The sequence below is a fragment of the Delphinapterus leucas genome, chromosome 5, assembly GCF_059928025.1.
Source record: "Delphinapterus leucas isolate spDelLeu-1000000601 "Yukka" chromosome 5, BTC_Dleu_Yukka2, whole genome shotgun sequence".
Lineage (NCBI taxonomy): Eukaryota > Metazoa > Chordata > Mammalia > Artiodactyla > Monodontidae > Delphinapterus > Delphinapterus leucas.
The window spans coordinates 28,158,713-28,181,890 of record NC_143133.1 but is presented as its reverse complement, the minus strand read 5'-3'; the positions used below and the strand labels follow the sequence as shown (position 1 = coordinate 28,181,890).

General features: G+C 38.7%; 1 protein-coding gene across 1 annotated transcript; it reads left to right on the top strand.

Moving 5' to 3' along the window:
* Nucleotides 1-3,117: 3,117 nt before the first annotated feature.
* LOC111186090 (protein ZBED11-like) lies at nucleotides 3,118-5,227 on the top strand. The gene is given in 4 exon segments (XM_022596295.2): nucleotides 3,118-3,721; nucleotides 3,724-4,101; nucleotides 4,104-4,421; nucleotides 4,424-5,227. Coding segments are annotated over 4 exon segments (1,947 nt in total). The 5' UTR covers nucleotides 3,118-3,189; the 3' UTR covers nucleotides 5,143-5,227.
* The last annotated feature ends 17,951 nt before the right edge of the window (nucleotides 5,228-23,178 follow it).

Genomic DNA, 23,178 nt, shown 5'->3' with positions numbered 1-23,178 from the left:
ATGGGGCACAGGCAGGGAGGGTGTGAGAGACTGGGGAGCAGACAGCCAAGAACCCATCCTGGGGAAGTGGAAGGAGGAGGGACCAGGAGTGAGAGTGAGCTGAGGCTCCAAGCCCCCAAAGCATGCTCCATTGTGCCATCATAGTTCACTTACAAAATACAAACTCTAAGATAAAATTATTAAGAATTTCATAACAACAAGGCAGACCATCAAACACGAAGTGTGGGGACCTTCTGAGCACGGGATCCTGTGTGACCACACTGGTCCCACACCTGTGAAGCCAGCCCTACCAGCAGACCATGGAATCTGGAGAGAAGGATCTCTGTCAAGCCACAAAAAGTCTACTACACCTTTCCTCCAGGGTCATGGGTGTATACTCACTTTAAGTTTCATAACCTGGTGGGGTACTCAAGTGACTAATGTCTGAAGATGAAAATCCTGTTTCAAGGTGATTGGCTCCATCCACCTAGGCGTAGAGGTGGCTGGCAGCTTCTTACAAAAATAAATAAATAAATAAATTCTATATCACCAAGCACCGTAGTTAAGAAAAGCAAATGCTCTAAGAAATTCAAACTTTTTGAAGAGAGTGATTAGATGATTAGTAAGATAAAATAACAACAATAACAATAATGATAAATTCATAGACAACTTCTCCATCCATAGTGTCTCAGTAGAAGAAAGGATTTCACAAGCACATCTGTGTTCATTAAGATGTGATTGCTGTTCTTCACTTTTAACTGAATTTGGTAGAAAAGAGAACTAATAAAAATGCATATTTTCTCAAGTCACAGAAGAGTTAAATAGTGTGATACTGTGGCTTATAATAAGAAATATATATTTGGTCTTCAGGCCTGCTTCAGGCATTGAGCTCCTAAAATCCTGGGCATTTCCTACATGATAAGAGCAATTAAGGTGTCAATATTCATAACAAAGCCCTTTCAACCACACCTGAGTTAATGTTAATGAAGTGACTTTTGGGAAGCACCTAAGGATGGGGTCTCATTGCCAGGAGAACCAACTATGTGATTAGAAGGTTGGAATTTTCAGTCCCATCTCCAGATCTCTGGGGAGGGGAAAGAAACTAGAGACTGAGTATAATACCAATGGCCAGTGTTTTAATCAATCATGCTATGTAATGAAGCCTCTATAAAAACCCAAAACGACAGGGTTCAGAGAGCTTCCAAGTTGGTGTACCAGAATGCTTCCACATGCCGCTGTGCCAGGCCCCAAACTCCATGACGATAGAAGTTCCTTTGCTCAGGACCTCGCTCTATGTGTCTCTCCATCTAGCTGTTGATTCGTATCCTTTGATATCCTTTGTAATAAACCAGCAATCTAGTGAGTAAACTGGTTTCCTGAGTTCTATGATCTACTCTAGCGAATTAATCAAACTCGAGAAAGGGTCATGGGAATCTCTGATTTACAGCCAGTCGGTCAGAAGCATAGGTAACAACCTCGACTTGCGATTAGCATCTGAAGTGAAGGGCAGTCATGTGGGACTGAGCCATTAACATGTGGAATCTGATGCCATCTCTGGGTAGGCAGTGTCAGAATTGAGTTGAATTGTAGGATGTCCAGCTGGCATTGGAGAATTGCTTGGTGGTGTGAGGAAAACCCCTGGCCACACATTGTAATTGGTGACTAGAATCATTACATGGTATGTTTATTATGAGAAGTTATCGTCATATTGGCCAAAGTCTTCCAAAAGTCATCAAGTAACAAATACTAAAACAATCAGGCTACAGCTTAGTGAAGAGGTTCAGCTTTTACTTCTTAATTAAATGGGCTCGCAAGAAGCAGAGAATCAATTTTCTTCCTTTGCCTCACCTCTTTTCTTTTTCCATCTATGCACATTACATTATGAATATCTCTGAGCTTTGCCACCTTTTCCTTTTTTCTACAACATTATTTTATCATGTTTGATAGTAAGCATATTTGACTGTGTTCCTGTTTCATAATTATATCATTTGAATTTAATGCTCAGTTAATGTCAACTTTGAGATTATGATAGTTTCATTAAACATATTTTATGCTATAGTATGTGTTGGTCACTGGTTAAGGCTACAGCAATAAGGATACTAAAGAAACAAAAAAAATTTTAGTTTTATATGAGGTAAATCATTATGCAAACATTCAACTTTATTTTATGGTCTGTTTATATTTCATAATTCCCTTCCATGATGTCAATGGTTTTCATTTAAGTGTATGAATGCAACATACAATATGCAAATTGTTTTGTGTGGCTGTTTCAATAACAAGAAAACAAATAAAATGAAAGTAAAAGGGGCTTTTCCAGCTGGAAGTGGGATTTCTGTGGGTGCCGAGGCTAGACTAGAAGTGGTGCTGTATAGGGAATGGGGGCAGAGGCGCACCCGCGGGTCGGCAGGCGAGGCGTGAGGCTCGTGGCACTGGGCTGGAGGTCAAGGATGCATTCCAAGACAGTTCTAAAAATATGTCACCAGCTCCACCAGCTTATAGTTGACCTAGCCATGGAAAACCTCATTGGAACCTCATGAGACCAGACCATACGGGCACTCTTAAAAACCCTTCCTATCAAAAAGTATCAGGAATCGGGAATGATACATACCTACCACTTCAAGAAAGTTCCTGTATCAGCCAACAGTTTAGCAAATCAGCTAGTTTCTTTGATCATCAAGCAGTCGTAGTCAAACCACTAACACAAAAGAGAGTGTCTCTATGTCAGTGTTTTTCACATTATGTATGTGACCCATTTAGTAGGTCATGAAATCAATTTTGTGAGTCATGATGAACATTTTTAAAAACAAAATAAAATATAAAATATCAGAGTGCTTTGCATGAATCCTTTGCCAGAAGTATATACCTTGCAAGGAATACTAAAGTCAGTTTCAATATGTGGAAAGATATTTGATGGAGGCAATATGATGAATAGAATGTACATTGATTGCCTAAGAAATGGTTTTTCAATCATATGCCCACTGACGTCTTATTTGGTTTTCATAATAACAAAGTTGATGTGCAGTCTAGTTGTATATTACCATGACTTGCAAGTGGATATAAAGTCTGAGATGTTCCACTGAGATTCAGTTGCAAACTGCATTTTTTGGAAAGATGTTATCTAGCCTATAAATATATATATATATATATATATATATATATATATATATATATAAGTGGCAATTATAATTTTTATTCAAAATTGCTTTTAAAATGGATCATTTCTTTTTTAAAAGAAAGAGGAATAATGAAGCGAAATATGCAGAAGCATGTTCAAGTTCTACTGCTGGATCTGGAAGTGTGAATAGTGACAATATTGAGAATAACATTGACTCTAATCTGCAAACATCAACTTCGTTTGAGCCACATTTCCAAAAGAAAAAAGTAGCTGCAGTGCGTTATAATGAAGATTATTTTAAATACGGTTTTATCAAATGTGAAAAACCCTTTGAAAATGACAGGCCTCAGTGTGTTATTTGTAATAAGATTCTTGCAAATGAAAGCTTAAAACCTTCAAAATTAAAAAGGCACTTAGAAACACAGCATGCTGAACTTATTGATAAGCCTCTTGAATATTTTCAAAGAAATAAAATAGAGGTAAAGTCATCAACACAATTTCTTAGCTGCTCTACTACTGTTAGTGAGAAAACCTTATTATCATCATATTTAGTTGCATATCATGTGGCAAAAGAGAAAATGGCTCACACAGCTGCTGAAAAAATTATTCTTCCAGCATGTTTGGATATGTGCGTACAATTTTTGATGATAAATCTGCTGAGAAATTAAAAATTATTCCTAGTGATAACACAATATCTCTTCGAATTTGTACGATTGCCGAACAGTTAGAGGCAATGCTTATTACTCGGTTACAGTCGGGAACAGATTTTGCAATCCAGCTTGATGAAAGCACGGATACTGGAAGCCACACAGCACTTTTAGCCTATGTCAGATATGCGTGGCAAGGTGATTTTATGGAGGATTTTTTGTGTTGTTTAAACTTAACCTCACACCTAAGTGGATTAGATATTTTCACAGAATTAGAAAAGTGCATTGTTGGTCAGTATAAATTAAACTGGAAAAACTGCAAAGGAATTAAAAGTGACGGAACAGCAAACATAACTGGAAAACAGCAATTTAAAAATTGCTAGAAGTTACTAGTGCTGCATGGAATCATTGTTTTATACATCGTGCAGCGTTAGCATCCAGAGAGATTCCACGGAAGCTCATGGAAGTATTGAAAAAGGCAGTGAAAGTTCTTAATTTTATTAAAGGAAGCTCACTAAATAGCCGACTTTTTGAAACATTTTGTTCAGAAATTGGAGCTAATTATACCCACTCACTGTATCATACCAAAGTTCGTTGGTTGTCTCAAGGGAAAATACTAAGCAGGGTTTATGAACTCAGGAATGAGATCCACGTTTTTCTCATTGAAAAGAAATCTCATTTGGTTTTGAGGATGATATTTGGGTAACGAAACTGGCATATTTAACTGATATTTTTGGCATCCTTAATGAACTAAGTTTAAAACTACAGGGGGAAAACAGTGACATATTCCAACAGGCCGAACATACCCAAGGATTCCAAAAGACATTATTGTGGCAAGCAAGTCTTAAAAGCAACTGTCCTAGCTACTACATGTTTCCAATGTTTTTGCAGCACATTGAAGAGAATGTTATCAATGAAAACATTTGGGAAGAAATAAAACTAGAGATATTGTTGCATCTCACTTCTCTCTGTCAAACCTTTAACCATTTATCCCAGGAAGAGAAATTTGAAACATTAAGACAAAATTGTTGGGTAAAAGATCCATTTGCTTTTCGAAACCCAGAAGCAATAATTGAGTTAAACTTGGTGCCTGAAGAAGAAAATGAATTACTGCAGCTCAGTTCTTCATATACATTGAAGAATGATTATGAAACATTAAGTTTATCAGCATTTTGGATTAAGATAAAGGAAGACTTTCCTTTTATAAGTCGAAAGAGTATCCTGCTATTATTACCATTCACAACGACTAGTTTGTGTGAACTAGGGTTTTCAGTCTTAACCCAGTTAAAAGCAAAGGAAAGGAATGGATTAAATGGTGCAGCAGATATACGAGTAGCATTATCCTCCTGTGTTCCAGACTGGAATGAACTTATGAACAGGCAAGCACACCTACCACGTTAAATAAATCTTTTTTTTTTTTAATTGGAGTATAGTTACTTTACAATGTCATATAAATAAATCTTACCTGGTTTTTATTTTTGCATTTCTTATTTTGTGATTTTTTTATGTGTTGTATTTAAATGTTAATATAGCACTGTATGTGATACCTTTGTTTTTATTTTGTTATGTTTTAATACTAATAAAATCATAATGTAATTTTTAAAAACAGAAAGTAAAAGGGAAAAATTTGCCATCTACAACTTCAAAGGAATATTATCATATCAATATGCTTAATCTAATTAGTGCATAACTATGTGATTCTCTGCCTCTTTATAATTTTTTACCTTTGGAGTAAAAATTCTTTTTAAAATCCTAGCTTCAAAGAGCTTTAATATGTCCTCCATTCTAGGAGCTTCAGTGTACTTCAGTAAGTCTGTCTTACATCCTCAATTCCAATGGCTTCAATACACTTGGGTAAATCTCTCCCACAGCCCCACTTTGAACCTTGTCTTCAACTCCAACATTTAACCTAAAAATACCTCTCTCTGACTAAAGTTTCTATCACGCCAGCGCTCTCTTTCCTACACCCCACTTTTAGACTTGGACTACATGCCACTGACTCCTCCAATGATCCATGCTAGCCTCATGTCCTTCCCTGTCTAACCGGGACACTGTGCTTTACCACTTGATGTATCATCTCTCTCCAAGTTTACCTCCCTAGACTTCTGCCCAGTTTCACAAGAACTTCAACACAATTTATTAAATTTTTTGTTGGTCTTCTCCCTCATTATTCACTTAACATTCACCTCGAGTTCCCAATCTGACCCTAAACTCAATCTCAGCAGATGGTCTTGTCTTAAACACCACTGCATAAATTGTTAAGTCTCAACAACTTTCCTCCCTTTGTCCATGCTCAGAGAAAGAAACATGCCTCCATTCCTTCACAATCAATTCTCTACCGTTTCATCATCTCATGCCTCCCCAATCTTCTACTACCTTGGAGACCTTGCCCTATTTCTATCTCTCCTCTAGGTTCAACCTCACTCTCTCTACTAAATCTTTCCTTTCATATTATAAGCAGGCCCATCTTTCACCCACTTTTTTTAAAAAAGCACAATAAAAAAACATCTTCTGGTGCCATAGTGGCTCACTCTCATCTCTACCTACTATATGAGTTTACATTTCACATCATATTTTTCCCACCTTACCCTCACTCTATCTCCCTTCAGCCAGTTAAACTCAACTCACATTTTGGGCATCAGTACATGTATCATTTCCTTGGGGAAATCATTCTTGCTGCCCAAGACGGATCAACGTCCTTTGTCAAACACGTTCAATAATCTGTGTTCCCTTCCTTCAGAGATTTATCCAAATTTGTAATTATATGTAATTACCATGATTCATTTATTAATTTTCTCCCCACTACTCTTAAAGCTTTGGGAGAGGAGGCACTATGTCTGTCTTTGATCAACAATGTCCCTTCAGTGTATTACATAGATCCTAGAACATATTTGGTGTTCAATAAATGTTTGTAAGTGAATGAATAGGTTCATTGATTATTTCTCCTAGATACATCTTTTAAAAGTTTATTGTAGCTCTTAAATCTAGATAAACAAATATGAGTCTTTTAGGAAAAATAAAACACCTACTTTTTTCTTCATAGTAGTGATGCTAAAAGGGGGAAAGTGGGAGGAAGCAAGATGGCGGAGTAGAAGGACGTGCTCTCACTCCCTCTTGCAAGAACACCAGAATCACAACCAGCTGCTGGACAATCATCGACAGGAAGACACTGGAACTCGCCAAAAAAAATACCCCACATCCAAAGACAAAGGAGAAGCCACAATGAGATGGTAGGAGCGGCACAATCACAGTAAAATCAAATCCCATAACTGCTGCGTGGGTGACTCACAAACTGGAGAACACTTATACCACAGAAGTCTACCCACTGGAGTGAAGGTTCTGAGCCCCATGTCAGGTTCCCAACCTGGGGATCCGACAAAGGGAGGATGAATTCCTAGAGGATCAGACTTTGAAAGCTAGTGGGATTTGATTGCAGGACTCTGACAGGACTGGGGGAAACAGATTCCACTCTTGGAGGGCACACACAAAGTAGCGTGCACATCAGAACCCAGGGGAAGGAGCAGTGACCCCAGGGGAGACTGAACCAGACCTACCTGCTACTGTTGGAGGGTCTCCTGTAGAGATGGGCGGTGGCTGTGGCTCACCGTGGGGACAAGGACACTGCAGCAGAAGTTCTGGGAAGTACTCCTTGGCGTGAGCCCTCCCAGAGTCTACCACTAGCCCAACCAAAGAGCCCAGCTAGGCTCCAGTGTTGGGTTGCCTCAGGCCAAACGACCAACAGGGAGGGAACCCAGCCCCACCTATCAGCAGTCAAGTGGATTAAAGTTTTACTGAGCTCTGCCCACCAGAGAAACAGTCAGCTGTACCCACCACCAGTCCCTCCCATCAGGAAACTTGCTCAATCCTCTTAGATAGCCTCATCCACCAGAGGGCAGACAGCAGAAGCAAGAAGAACTACAATCCTGCAGCCTGTGGAACAAAAACCACATTCACAAAAAGACAGACAAGATGAAAAGGCAGAGGGCTATGTACCAGATGAACGAACGAGATAAAACCCAGAAAAACAACTAAATGAAATGGAGATAGGCAACCTTCCAGAAAAAGAATTCAGAATAATGATAGTGAAGATGATCCAGGACCTCAGAAAAAGAATGGATGCAAAGATAAAGAAGATGCAAGAAATGTTTAAAAAAGACCTAGAAGAATTAAAGAACAAACAAACAGAGATGAACAATACAATAACTGAAATGAAAACTACACTAGAAGGAATCAATAGCAGAATAACTGAGGCAGAACAGATAAGTGACCTGGAAGACAGAATGGTGGGATTCACTGCTGCAGAACAGAATAAAAAAAGAATGAAAAGAAATGAAGACAGCCTAAGAGACCTCTGGCACAACATTAAACGCAACAACATTCGCATTATAGAGGTCCCAGAAGGAGAAGAGAGAGAGAAAGGACCCGAGAAAATATTTGAAGAGATTATAGTCGAAAACTTCCCTAACATGGGAAAGGAAATCGCTATGCAAGTCCAGAAAGTGCAGAGTCCCATACAGGATAAACCCAAGGAGAAACATGCCAAGAAACACAGTAATCAAACTGGCAAAAATTAAAGACAAAGAAAAATTACTGAAAGCAGCAAGGGAAAAATGACAAATAACATACAAGGGAACTCCCATAAGGTTAACAGCTGATTTCTCAGCAGAAACTCTACAAACCAGAAGGGAGTGGCATGATATACTTAAAGTGATGAAAGGGACTAACCCACAACCAAGATTACTCTAACTGGCAAGGATCTCATTCAGATTTGATGGAGAAATCAAAAGCTTTACAGACAAGCAAAGGCTAACGGAATTCAGCACCAGAAAACCAGCTCTACAACAAATGCTAAAGGAACTTCTCTATGTGGGAAACACAAGAGAAGAAAAGGACCTACAAAAACAAAAACAAAACAATTAAGAAAATGGTCATAGGAACATACATATCGATAATTACCTTAAATGTGAATGGATTAAATGCTCCAACCAAAAGACACAGGCGAGCTGAATGGATACAAAAACAAGACCCATCTATATGCTGTCTACAAGAGACCCACTTCAGACCTAGGGACACATACAGACTGAAAGTGAGGGGATGGAAAAAGATATTCCATGCAAATGGAAATCAAAAGAAAGCTGGAGTAGCAATACTCATATCAGATAAAACGGGCTTTAAAATAAAGAATCTTACAAGTGACAAGGAAGGACACTACATAATGATGAGGGGATCAATCCAAGAAGAAGATATAACAATTAAAATTTTTATGCACCCAACATAGGAGCACCTCAATACATAAGGCAACTGCTAACAGCTATAAAAGAGGAAATTGACAGTAATACCGTAATAGTGGGGGACTTTAACACCTCACTTACACCAATGGACAGATCATCCAAAATGAAAATAAATAAGGAAACTGAAGCTTTAAATGACACAGTAGACCAGCTAGATTGAATTGATAATTATAGGATGTTCCATCCAAAAACAGCAGATTACACTTTCTTCTCAACTGTGCGTGAAACATTCTCCAGCATAGATCACATCTTGGGTCACAAATCAAGCCACAGTAAATTTAAGAAAATTGAAATCATATCAAGCATCTTTTCTGACCACAACGCTATGAGATTAGAAATTAATCACAGGGAAAACAAAAGTAAAAAACACAAACACATGGAGGCTAAACAATACGTTACTAAATAACCAAGAGATCACTGAAGAAATCAAAGAGGAAATCAAAAAATACCTAGAGACAAGTGACAATGAAAACATGACGATCCATAACCTTTGGGACGCAGCAAAAGCAGTTCTAAGAGGGAAGTTTATAGCTATACAACCCTACCTCAAGAAACAAGAAAAAGCTCAAATAAAAAATCTAACCTTACACCTAAAGGAACTAGAGAAAGAAGAACAAACAAAACCCAAAGTTAGCGGGAGGAAAGAAATCATAAAGATGAGAGCAGAAATAAATGAAATAGAAACAAAAAAAAATAGCAAAGATCAATAAAACTAAAAGCTGGTTCTTTGAGAAGATAAACAAAATTGATAAACCATTAGCCAGACTCATCAAGAAAAAGAGGGAGAGGACTCAAATCAATAACATTAGAAATGAAAAAGAAGAAGTTACAACAGACACCACAGAAATACAAAGCATCCTAAGAGACTACTACAAGCAACTCTATGCCAATAAAATGGACAACCTGGAAGAAATGGACAAATTCTTAGAAAGGTATAACCTTGCAAGACTGAACCAGGAAGAAATAGAAAATATGTACAGACCAATCACAGGTAATGAAATTGAAACTGTGATTAAAAATCTTCCAACAAACAAAAGCCCAGGATTAGATGGCTTCACAGGTGAATTCTATCAAACATTTAGAGAAGAGTTAACACCCATCCTTCTCAAACTCTTCCAAAAATTGCAGAGGAAGGAACACTCCCAAACTCATTCTATGAGGCCACATCACCCTGATACCAAAACCAGACAAAGATATTACAAAAAAAGAATATTACAGACCAATATCACTGATGAATATAGATGCAAAAATCCTCAACAAAATACTAGCAAACAGAATCCAACAACACATTAAAAAAGGATCATACACCATGATCAAGTGAGATTTATCCCCGTGATGCAAGGATTCTTCATATATGTAAATCAATCAATGTGATATACCATATTAACAAATTGAAAAATAAAAACCATATGATCATCTCAATAGATGCAGAAAAAGCTTCTGACAAAATTCAACACCCATTTATGATAAAAACTCTCCAGAAAGTGGGCATAGAGGGAACCTACCTCAACATAATAAAGGCCATATACGACAAACCCACAGCCAACATCATTCTCAATGGTGAAAAACTGAAAGCATTTCCTCTAAGATCAGGAACAAGACAAGGATGTCCACTCTCACCACTATTATTCAACATAGTTTTGGAAGTCCTAGCCACGGCAAACAGAGAAGAAAAAGAAATAAAAGGAATACAAATTGGAAAAGAAGAAGTAAAACTGTCACTGTTTGCAGATGACATGATACTCTACATAGAGAATCCTAAAGCCGCCACCAGAAAACGACTAGAGCTAATCAACAAATTTGGTAAAGTTGCAGGATACAAAGTTAATGCACAGAAATCTCTTGCATTCCTATACACTAATGATGAAAAATCTGAAAGAGAAATTAAGGAAAAACTCCCATTTACCATTGCAACAAAAAGAATTAAATACCTAGGAAAAAACCTACCTAAGGAGACAAAAGCCCTGTATGCAGAAAACTATAAGACACTGATGAAAGAAATTAAAGATGATACCACAGATGGAGCGATATACCATGTTCTTGGATTGGAAGAATCAATATTGTGAAAATGACTCTACTACACCAAGCAATCTACAGATTCAATGTAGTCCCTATCAAATTACCGATGGCATTTTTTATGGAACTAGAACAGAAAATATTAAAATTTGTATGAAGACACAAAAGACCCTGAATAGCCAAAGCAGTCTTGAGGGAGAAAGACGGAGCTGGAGGAATCAGACTCCCTGACTTCAGTCTATACTAGAAAGCTACAGTAATCAAGACGATATGGTACTGGCACAAAAACAGAAATATAGATCAATGGAACAAGATAGAAAGCCCAGAGATAAACCCACACACCTATGGTCAACTAATCTATGACAAAGGAGGCAAGGATAGACAATGGAGAAAAGACAGTCTCTTCAATAAGTGGTGCTGAGAAAACTGGACAGCTACATGTAAAAGAATGAAATTAAAACACTCCCTAACACCATACACAAAAATAAACTCAAAATGGATTCGAGACCTAAATATAAGACCAGACACTAAAAAATTCTTAGAGGAAAATATAGGAAGAACACTCTTTGACATAAATCACAGCAAGATCTTTTTTGATCCACCTCTTAGAGTAATGGAAATAAAAACAAAAATAAACAAATGGGACCTAATGAAACTTCAAAGCTTTTGAACAGCAAAGGAAACCATAAACAAGACGAAAAGACAACACTCAGAATGGGAGAAAATATTTGCAAATGAATCAACGGACAAAGGATTAATCTCCAAAATATATAAACAGCTCAATATTTAAAAACAAACAGGGCTGCCCTGGTGGCTCAGTGGTTGAGAGTCCGCCTGCCGATGCAGGGGACACAGGTTCGTGCCCTGGTCCGGGAAGATTCCATATGCCGCGGAGCGGCTGCGCCCGTGAGCCATGGCCGCTGAGCCTGCGCGTCCGGAGCCTGTGCTCCGCAACGGGAGATGCCACAGCAGTGAGAGGCCCACTTACCGCAAAAAAATAAATAAATAAAATAAAATAAAATAAAAAACAAACAACCCCATCCAAAAATGGGCAGAAGACCCAAATAGACATTTCTCCAAAGAAGACATACAGATGGCCAAGAAGCACATGAAAAGCTGCTCAACATCACTAATTATTAGAGAAATGCAAATCAAAACTACAGTGAGGTATCACCTCACACCAGTTAGAATGGGCATCATCAGAACATCTACAAACAACAAATGCTGGAGAAGGTGTGGAGAAAAGGGAATCCTCTTGCACTGTTGGTGGGGATGTAAATTGATACAGCCACTATGGAGAACAGTATGGAGGTTCCTTAAAAAACTAAAAATAGAATTACCACATGATCCAGCAATCCCGCTACTGGGCATATACCCAGAGAAAACCATAATGCAAAAAGACACATGAACCCCAATGTTCGTTGCAGCACTCTTTACAATAGCCAGGTCATGGAAGCAACCTAATTGCCCATTGACAGATGAATGGATAAAGAAGATGTGGTACATATATACAATGGAATATTATCAGCCATAAAAAGGAATGAAATTGGGTCATTTGTTGAGACTTGGATGGATCTAGAGACTGTCATACAGCGTGAAGTTAAGTCAGAAAGAGAAAAACAAATATTGTATATTAATACATGTATATAGAACCTAGAAAAATGGTACAGATGAACTGGTTTGCAGGGCAGAAGTTGAGACACAGATGTAGAGAACAAACGTATGGACACCAAGGGGGGAAAGCTGTGTGGGGGTGGGGGTGGGGGTGTGATGAATTGGGCTATTGGGATTGACGTGTATACACTGGTGTGTATAATATTGATGACTAATAAGAACCTGCTGTATCAAAAAATAAATTAAATAAAATTCAAAAATTAAAAAAAAAAAGTAAAGGCAACCCAAATACCCCTCAAAGGATGAATGGGTAAACAAAATGTGATGCATCTATACAATGGAATATTGTTCAGCCATAAAAAGGAATGAAGTGCTGATTCCTGCTACAACATGGATGAACCTCAAAAACATTATGTTAAGTGAAAGAAGCCCGACTATAAGGGCCAAGTATTATATGATTCCACTCATATGAATTATCCAGAATAGGCAAATCCCTAGAGACAAAAGCTAATTGGTTGTTGCCAGAAGCTGAGGGGGAGCAGGGGGAAGAAAGAGTGACTGCTTAATGGGTACAGGGTTTCCTTTAGGGATAAAAAAATGTTTTGGAACTAGAGACGGGTGGTGGTTGCACAACATGTGAATGTACTAAATTCTACTGAATTGTAAAAAAGAATTATAAAAATAAAAGGGAGAAAGCATGTGTAGAGAGAGAAAAAAAGGATTAGCTTGGGAATTGGGAAACCAATTCTCTGCCTCTGTCTCCCTATTCACTGTGAGAAATAAATGTGAATTTCTTGAAGCTTATTTCTTCCACTGAAATCGTCTAATTTTCAAATTATTGTCCACTAAAGCAATTAATGGGCTATTCCTAGAAGGAAACTTTGAAAAAAGTTTTCTATATCTACACATATTTTGAAGTTCCTTTCACTTATCAAGCACCTATGAAACAAATGTTAATTTGACCTATTGACTTGTTTTAAAATAAGATACTATGTAATAGATCATACATCCATGGTGACCTTCATTCCTGAATATAACTACTTTAATATGCTACAGAAAAAGTTTTCTTTAGCAGCCCAACTTCAAGTACACATTGAAACTAGGGACTTCAATACCATTTAATTTCTCTGATGAAAAGATGATGAATGTGGTGTAAAAATATGATAATAGAGTGTCTATTTCTAGTTGGAAATTTTAACAATCTATTAGTAATTAATTTTCCATGGATTTTCCATTTTTCTTTTTCGTAGAAGATATGGTTTCATTTTTTTTTCCCAAGTAAGTTTCAGAGTGTGTCTTTTTCAATACTTTTATATTCTTATAATGCATCTCCCAACAAACTGTGTCTGCCTTGGATTTGTCTAAAATAAAGGATAAAAAATTAAAAACTAACACTTTAAAAAAATTTTATTATGAGTTTACCAAAATGAAACTCCCATCAAAGAAAACTGTATCTCTCTCCCTCTCTTATTATGTTTTTCTTTTGTGAATATTAAGTAATAGACTGGCTGGTACTCCAATAGTTCTACCACAGAATAAATTTAAGTTAAATTCCTGAGGTAGGTTTCATCTGGTACTCCTATTTCTAAAGACACCACCATGTGGAAAGATGTTCTAAACTAATAAATGTAAACCTGAAGGAAAACACTTGGCTGAACATACATAGCTGGTCTTTAGACAAAGAGTTCAATTGTGCTTTATGAAAGTAATGTCACTAAGCAAAAAAGAGTCCTCTAATGCACTATAAAGACACCTCTAATGTCCACTAAGCAAAAAAAAAGTCCTCATAAGTAACTGTGTTAAGTCTCATATCCAGAGGACTGAGATTTCCAAATGACATTTAGCAACAATGCTGACTATAAGAAAAGAGACATACCTCAGCAAAATATTTAGGTTGTAAACGTTTAGGGAATGAAAGAGCTTATAAGTGGTCATTAACACAAAGGGATGCATAGCTAAAGAAATAGAAAATGAAGCAGGAACTGTTAATGTTTTTCATAGTCAGCATATAAACCAAAGAATGTGGTTTGTAATTATCATGTATGCATAGATTTGTCTTTAAAGACACTGTGGTAAAGCCAATGTCAAAGTAAGCTCAGCGTGCTGGAACAAACACTTCTGTACACCACCGACCTACTAACAAAGGTATCGACCTCAATTTGCCTTGAAACTCTCAGCCTGTGCCAAACGAGAGTCATCTTTGAAGATTAAAACTAGGCAGCACTCACCAGTCCAGCTGATGCTCAAAACTAATATTGAGCATGGTGGTTCCTCAAAATATTAAACATAGAATTATCATATGGTCTCAGTAATTCTACTTCTGGAATTGGGTTTATACCCAAAAGAATTGAAAACAAGGACTCAAACAGATATTTGTACACCAAAGTTCATGGCAGCATAATTCACAGCAACCAAAAGGTAGAAAGAACCCACATGTCCATTAAATGGATAAACAGAAAAACGTGGTATACACATACAATGGAATATCATTCAGCCTTAAAGGGGAAGGAAATTCTGACACATGCTACAACATGGATGAAACATAGACATTATGCTAAGTGAAATAAGAAGCCAGTCGCAAAAGGACAGATACTACATGATTTCATTTTTATGAGGTATCTAGAGCAGGCAAATTCACAGAAACAGAAAATGGAATGGTAGATGCTAGGGACTGAGAGAAAGGAATGGGAGTTGTTGTTTAATGGGTACAGAGTTTCAGTTTGGGAAGATGAAAAAGCTCTGAAGATGGACAGTGCTGGTGGATGCCAACGATATGAGTGTACTGAAATGTGACTGAAGAGCACACTCAAAAATTATTAAAGTTATGGATATTTTACTATTGTTTCAATCTCATATAAGAAATAGCCATATAAAATATAGAAAATACTGATACGCAAAAAGCTCTCATAATTTTACAAGCCTCATGTAACTACTGTTAACTGTTATTGTAGGAGGAAAAAACCCTAAAACCAAGGATTATGCTAAATTGACACACCTATTCACATCCCTCAAGGAAAAACAAAAAGTGGAATAGTTTAAGCAACAGTTTTAAACCAAGTTTAAAGATCTTAAAACTCATCTTTTACATATGGAAAAAAAGAAATAAAAAAGACTTCCAGAGGGGTTAAGGAACCTCCTCAACTTCATAAAACTGAAAATATATCTTGACCCTTATCTAGTACTCATTAACAAAATATCTATTTTATAAATATTTTATCCTACCTGGGAAAAAGCTAACTGAGTCCTAAACAAATTAAGTCTATCCATGTAGCCAATGTGTTTCACATTTAAAGCCTTGCTGAATAGATATAAATAGTCCAAGGCTGTAGCACTTTAATAATTAGCAGATAGAAAGGAGGTGGAGAGGACCATTTAGATGACAGCAGATCTTCTATTAGGTATACAAGTACCGGAAATGATGTAAATTTGAGTCAAACATTATTGTTACTGCTTTGTGTTTTCATCTCTTTTTTTCCCATATATATAGATTACTCATTGTCATATGGTTTCTTGAAAGCCTGAAAGTTAATCTTTAATGTGGAAAGGAAAATTGGTTAACACACTGAGAGCTTGTGCCGTGGCTCTTAATACTTCACGTGCTCTCACTGCAATAAGAGGGAAAGAATCCACTTGATCTGGAATATGGCCCCTGGAAATTGAACTTGACTTGAGTTTTCAACAAATATACACACTTTATGTGCACTGTTCAAAATTGAGGTTTATCAAGAGTATATGTCTATTAACCACATGCTAAAAAGAAGAGTTGGGAGGTCTTTAAAGTACACATATCTGCATTTATCACACAAGCTCGATCCAACTTATTTTTGTCTGTGTGGATTCTTCCATTCACACTTCATATCCCAGAGAAAGGCTAAGTAATTTGTTACTTAAAAACAAAACAAAACAAAAAATCTTGATGACACTTCTTGGTTAGGTCCCAACATTATTAAGGTATGAGAGGACAGCGTAGTAACCGATTCAGGAAGGGAATGTGCTCTCTTCTCAGTGACCCTTGGCCTCATTTGTGACCATGTTTCCTCCTTCCCTGAATGCTTATCATTCCCGTGACCCGAGAGGAGAAATGATTCATCTCCTCAAAGATGAACTTTCCAGGGTGTTTATTATTTGGCATTTGGCTGACTCACACATACAGCAGAATTTTTTATTATTCTTCCTTTGATTTCTGTTTAATGCTTAGGTTCCCAGACATGACCTTTTTCGCCTCCCATGACTTGTACATGCATTTCCTTAGGAAGAAATGCCCTTCCTCAAACACTACTCTCCTGGTGAGCACCCGCAAGTCCAGCTTAGTAAGGAACCTCCTCTGGGAAGCTTTCCAGGCACCTCCCTCCTATCTCTCATTGGATTGATCACACACAGCCCTGTGTTACAGGGGTGTCCTGACACAGACGTCTATTGTTCCATTTATTCCACTACATTGCAATGTTCTTACACTCATAAAAGAAGAAATATGGGCTAATTTTTGTCTCTGTATTACCTGCACCTAAAACAGTGTGAAGTACTAACAGATCCCAATTAATTTTTGTTAAATGTTGATTATTTGAACTCTAAAAAGTAGTCTATTACTTTACCAGAGAAGCTGAGATTTAAATCTAGGTGTGTGTCCAAAGCCAGTATTACCTCTCCAGCATGCTATTTGTGTATCTGTTCACTAAACCCCATTTCTTCTGCCTTCTGACGACACAGCTAGATTTCATTTCTCAGCCTTATATAAGTAGAAGTGACATATGCCCCTTCAGGGTCTGGCTCCTCAAAGTAAGTTCCTGCCAATCTTCTACCACTATTTTGCCTCTTGTTTGCTGGCTAGATTCAGTAGATCCAATAGAGGGATCTAAGACCCTAGAAAATGGCAGAACCACCCTATAGAGAAAGCCTAGCATCCCAAGTCACCATGTGAAGGAGACCAGGAATACCCAAGTAGAACTATTATGTGAGCAACAAATTATTTCATCTGGCTGTAAGCTCCTAAAATTTTTGAGGCTTTTTTCAGCAGTTTACATATCCTGATTAATACAATTCCAGAATTATAATTTTCATACCTTTTTTGTTTTCATTTTTTAAAGCTATATGTACACTGTGGAAATTTAAAGATATAAAAAGAATAAAGAAGAAAAATAGTTCTCATCACTCAGAGATAAACCCTGTTTTATTTTTCTTATATATCTTCCCAGTCTTCTTTCGGGGAGTGGGGGAGTGGGGCAGTGGGAGGTATAGATATAATAAAGAGAACAAAGAGATGTTATTTAAAAGATGGAAGCAGAGGTTTTCTTGAAGAGAACTTTTCATTTTGTTCCTTAATGGATTCTTTTATTGTGAAGTGATGGGCCCCAGGGCATAGTATGGAATGATTAAATTAGATCACTTTGCATAATAAGTTAAAGGATTTTGAGATTCCCTGGGCCATGCAGGAGCTTAAGAGAAGAGTGAAGGAGCCAAGAGGAGGAGAAAGGAAAGGAGGCTGGTGAGGAAGAGAAAGGTTCCATCAGGACAGGAGAAGGCTAGGACCTGGACCTGGGAGAGCAATACCAATGAGAACTTCCCAGCACTGGGAATTCCCGAAACACATTTAAGAATAAGAGTGTGTATTATTTGGTCCTAACATTTTTGCCATGGTGTGTCCTGCTGGCCCATGATGCAAAAACCCTTTGCCATTTATACTCCTGAGTGTTTAATAAAGTCTCATCTCTATGAATGTTTATATGAGTTGTGTTTTAAGAAAGAAAATCAAGGGAAATGGCAAGAAGTGAGACGTAATAGAAATTACAATCTCAGAGGGGGCAGGATGTCAGAGAAAGAGATGACGAAGAAAAACTTGGCACCGGGGACTTCCCTGGTGGCGCAGTGGTTAAGAAGCCACCTGCCAATGCAGGGGACACGGGTTTGAGCCCTGGTCCGGGAAGATCCCACATGCCAGAACAACTAAGCCCGTGTGCCACAACTACTGAACCTGTGGTCTAGAGCCTGCGAACCACAACTACTGAGCCCTCGTGCCACAACTACTGAAGCCCACGGGCCTAGAGCCCATGCTCTGCAACGAGAGAAGCCACCGCAATGAGAAGCCCACGCACCGCAACGAAGACTAGCCCCCGCTCACCACAACTAGAGAAAGCCTGAGCACAGCAACAAAGACCCAAAGCAGCCAAAATTAATTAATTAGTTAGTTAAAAAAAACCTTGAGACTGCTTCATCAAATAACATGTCATGTACATTTGCCCAATCTTTAATGTCTCTGAAAATATGCTTTTTAATGGCTGCCTGCCATTCCAGTGTATGAATGCACCATCACTTACTTAACCTTTCCCTATTTGGTGCATTTAGATCGTTTCCAGTTTTCCACTGTTAAACATACTTCCTCACGAAACACACGCATGTAGAAAATCTGGGTCCAGATTTTCTGGTTTAGCCAAGGTTTTGTTTGTTGTAATGAACAAAAAGTCACTCAGATCTGCTTAAGTAAAGAAGTGCAACTTAATATAAGGATCCAGCATTACTGCACAAAACCCACAAGCTCATGTATTCAGTCTCATGAGGAACCTGTACAGGAGGTGCTGCAAAATCACCAGAAATTGCCATCTCATTGCTTCTTTCAGAGGATACCCATTTTCTCTGCCTCTACACATGTGTATGAGAGAGAGAATTTACAATTGATGTTCATATTAAATAATGTATAAAAGATACACAGTAAGTTCTAATAGCAATCTCCAATTCCTTCTAAGAAACTTCTAGATGTCATATAACTAATGTGACTAGGCTACTTTCCTTACCTGTCCTGTATCCTATACTTATGTCTCTTTTTCTCATGTGTATTCTTATTCCATGTGTTTGCAATGGGAGTCTTGTTTCTCACTTCAGGCCCAAGAGGCCCTGAAGTCTTATTCATTCACTGTTTATCAGCTCCAGAAACGGCTACTTAATACTTCCAACCCATTTGTCTCTCTCACTTGAGGGCTCTGTCCCTGTGGAATGACTGCTACATTCTCTCTGCAGAAGGAGCCTTCTTCGGTATGAGTGGTGGGGACAGTGACAGTGGTCTGTGTCTCCTCCATAACCTCAGTCAACTTCTGCTGTCTTTGTGTCCACATTGGCATCTAATGTCTGGCAGGCTCTTGACTTCACCCCTGTTCACTACTATGGTTTTCCATTTGTGGTCCATGGAGGTGTTTACCTTGTTCTTGAGTTGGCAAGGTCCTCACAGATATCTCCTTATAAAGATTATCTATCATTGCTCTTTGAAGCAGAGAGGATGTGTTCTTAGCCTGGAAGTCCTCTTTGCTTAATTCTTCTCATCCTTGTACGTATTGACTTTCCTCAAGCACTATGACATGGGGTCTTCCCCCATTGTCCAGAGAAGGAGGGCATGGGCTGGGCAGATACCACAAAAGATGTCTATACACATCCTTAGGATAAATTCTTAGAAGTGGGAGTTTTGTTTGAAAGGTATGACACTTATAGCTTTTGATACGTATTGTAAAATCACCCTTTAGAATGGTAAAATCAAGTTATGCTTCTACTAGCAGTATGAGAGAGCAGCCAGCCCTAGGCATTCTCAGGAGCTGTAATTGAAATCGGCATTTATTCAGCATTACTTCTGATGAGGTCAAAATCATGCATCACCTTTCCCTTTCATCAGGGTCATACTTCAGGGAAAGCCACACTGAGATAATAGTTTGGCACTTCCTGGATGGGGATCACAGAGTTCTCTTCCTGTCACTTTGCATCTTTGGACTACCTTCACATTCTTACATAAACGCAACTGGGCATATGGGATGTATAATATTGTGTTTTATAATAAGAAATATGTATTTGATCTTTGTTTCTGGCATAGAACTCCTAAAACTCTTGGAATTTCCTAAATGATAAAAGTCATAAAAAGTGTTTTGATATTCACAACAAACCCCTTTTAACCACACCTGAAGTTATGTTAATGAGGTGACTTTTGGAAAGCACCTAAGGATGGGGGCCCTTTGTCAGGAGAACCAACCATGTGATCAGAGGGTTGGAATTTTCAGCCCCACCCCCTGACCTTAAAGGGGAGAAGGGCTGGAGGTTGAATCAACTGCCAACACCAATGATTTCATCAATCGTGCCTATGTAATGAAGACTCCATAAGAACACAATAGGACTGGGTTCAGAGAGATTCTGGGTTGGTAAGCATGTAGAGATTAGGGGAGAATGGCAAACCCACAGAGTCCCTTCCCACATACCTTGCCCTATACATCTCTTCTATCTGGCTCTCCCTGAGTTATGTCCTATTATAATAAACTGGTAATATAGTCGTAAAAGGTTTCTCTGAGTTCTGTGAGCCACTCTAGCCTATTAATAGAACTCAAGGAGTGTGTCATGGGAACTTCAGATCTATAGCCGGTCGATCAGAAGCACAGGTGAAAACTTGAACTTGCGATTGGCATCTGAAGTGGAAGCAGCGGGCAGTCTTGTGAGACTGAGCCCTTAACCTGTGGGATTGGATGCTATCTCCAGGTAGGTGGTGTCAGAGTTGAATTAATTACTTGGTGGTGTTGGAAAAAACATATACCAAAGAATGCATAGTTATTATTACATCGAATCTGTGGACTAAGCATTAGTAGTTTAGTACAGATTTTACCAGAATATATGATGCTAGATCCAGGTCACATAACATTCTAAAGGCATATAGGCATATGCCTATAAATTTTTATTATTCATAATTTCTAGACTAAGCTTTCTAAAGGCTATGTTTACAACCATCCAAAGCAATTATGCTGGAATTTTAGGAGATTTTATTGAGTATAAGACACTGCCTCTGGCATTTCCTCCAACCTGGCTGGGTCTCCTCCTGGAGGGCATGGCCACATAACCCCACATTTGACCCTAAGGAGCTGGGAAGTTAGGCTCACTAAGCATACCCAGCTGATAACTCCTGTTTTGTTTTCGTTTGGTTTTGGTTTGTTGCTTTTTCTTTTTTTCTGAGCATGTGTTCTTTGCATTTTTCTCAATAAATCATAATTTTATACGACTTAGGGTCAAAGGGCTCCCTTCCACCGAGCCCCCATGGGACCACCATAGTGCTTTTACACACATTGTCTCACCAAATCCTCATAATAACACTTGAATAGATATTGTTATTCTTCCCATTTCACAAATGAGAAAGCTCAGGGTGCTCACCTTATAGAAACAACCAACATAAATTATGTAGTGGGAGTTTGTTGTTTCTGCCTCAGGCTCAGGTTCCCCATTCGTGGTATTTGCATCCGGATTTTGTTTTGCAGCAAGTTCTTGTCAGTCCGTGGAATGCAAGTGTGTAGACTCCACGTTACATTTGGGGGTGTCCACGTGACTCAGACAGGCCACTCCACTGTCTTCTGGACGCAGAAAATGGTTCAGGGATGGACACCATTAGGAAGGAGTAACTTCTTCCTCACTCTTGATAGTTCCCTTGTGTCTTAAGGACATTCAAATATTGTAACCAGCCCTCTTTTCCCCCTTTCCTCGCTCCACCCAAGGAGAGGTGAAGAGACTTACCTGATTGTTACAGTTGGGAAGAGAACACTGGACATGTTCATCTCCACAACTCCAGGTATTCTCTTAAGAGCCAGGTCTGTGAAAACAAGGGGTCTGCTTTGCCTCCCAAGGGACAGGCTGAGCCCTTACAGGGGGAAAAAAGGCTGCAAGAAAGGCTTGGGCCAATTTACTACTGTCATGGCCTGGTGGCTAATCTGCAATAGTCTCGGGTTCAGTTGTTAAACCCATTTTGTTCTCACACTAAGATAAATTTTAAGGTTTTTGGAGAAGACCTATAGTTTAATAAATCAATAAGGTGCTGAGGGTTTCGCTGGTGGTGCAGTGGTTAACAATCCGCCTGCCAATGCAGGGGACATGGGTTCGATCCCTGGCCTGGAAGGATCCTACATGCTGCGGAGCAGCTGGGCCCGCACCGCAGCTGCTAAGCCTACACTCTAGCGCCCATGCTCTGACACAAGAGAAGCCACGACAATGAGAAGCCCACGCACCGCAATGAAGAGTAGCCCTCGCTTGGCTTGCCTCAGCTAGAGAAAGTCCATGCACAGCAACGAAGACCCAACACAGCCAAAAATTAAAACAAATAAATTAATTAATTTAAAGTAAAATATGCTGCTCACAAGCATATCTTCTTTTATCTCACTTTTTTTTTTTTATTAGGAGGCCTGATTAAAAGCAAATCAGGACTTCCCTGGTGGCGCAGTGGTTGAGAGTCCACCTGACAATGCAGCGGACACGGGTTCATGCCCCGGTCCGGGAAGATCCCACATGCCGTGGAGCAGCTGGGCCCGTGAGCCATGGCCGCTGAGCCTTCGGGTTTGGAGCCTATGCTCCGCAACGGGAGAGGCCACAACAGTGAGAGACCCGTGTACCGCAAGAAAAAAAAAAAAAAAAAAAAAGCAAATCAATATAGGGGGGAAAAAAGGGAAGCACCTGTACCACCACCATTAACTGCAACACTGATCACTGAAGCCAAACCCTCAGCCTTGCTGCCAATAAA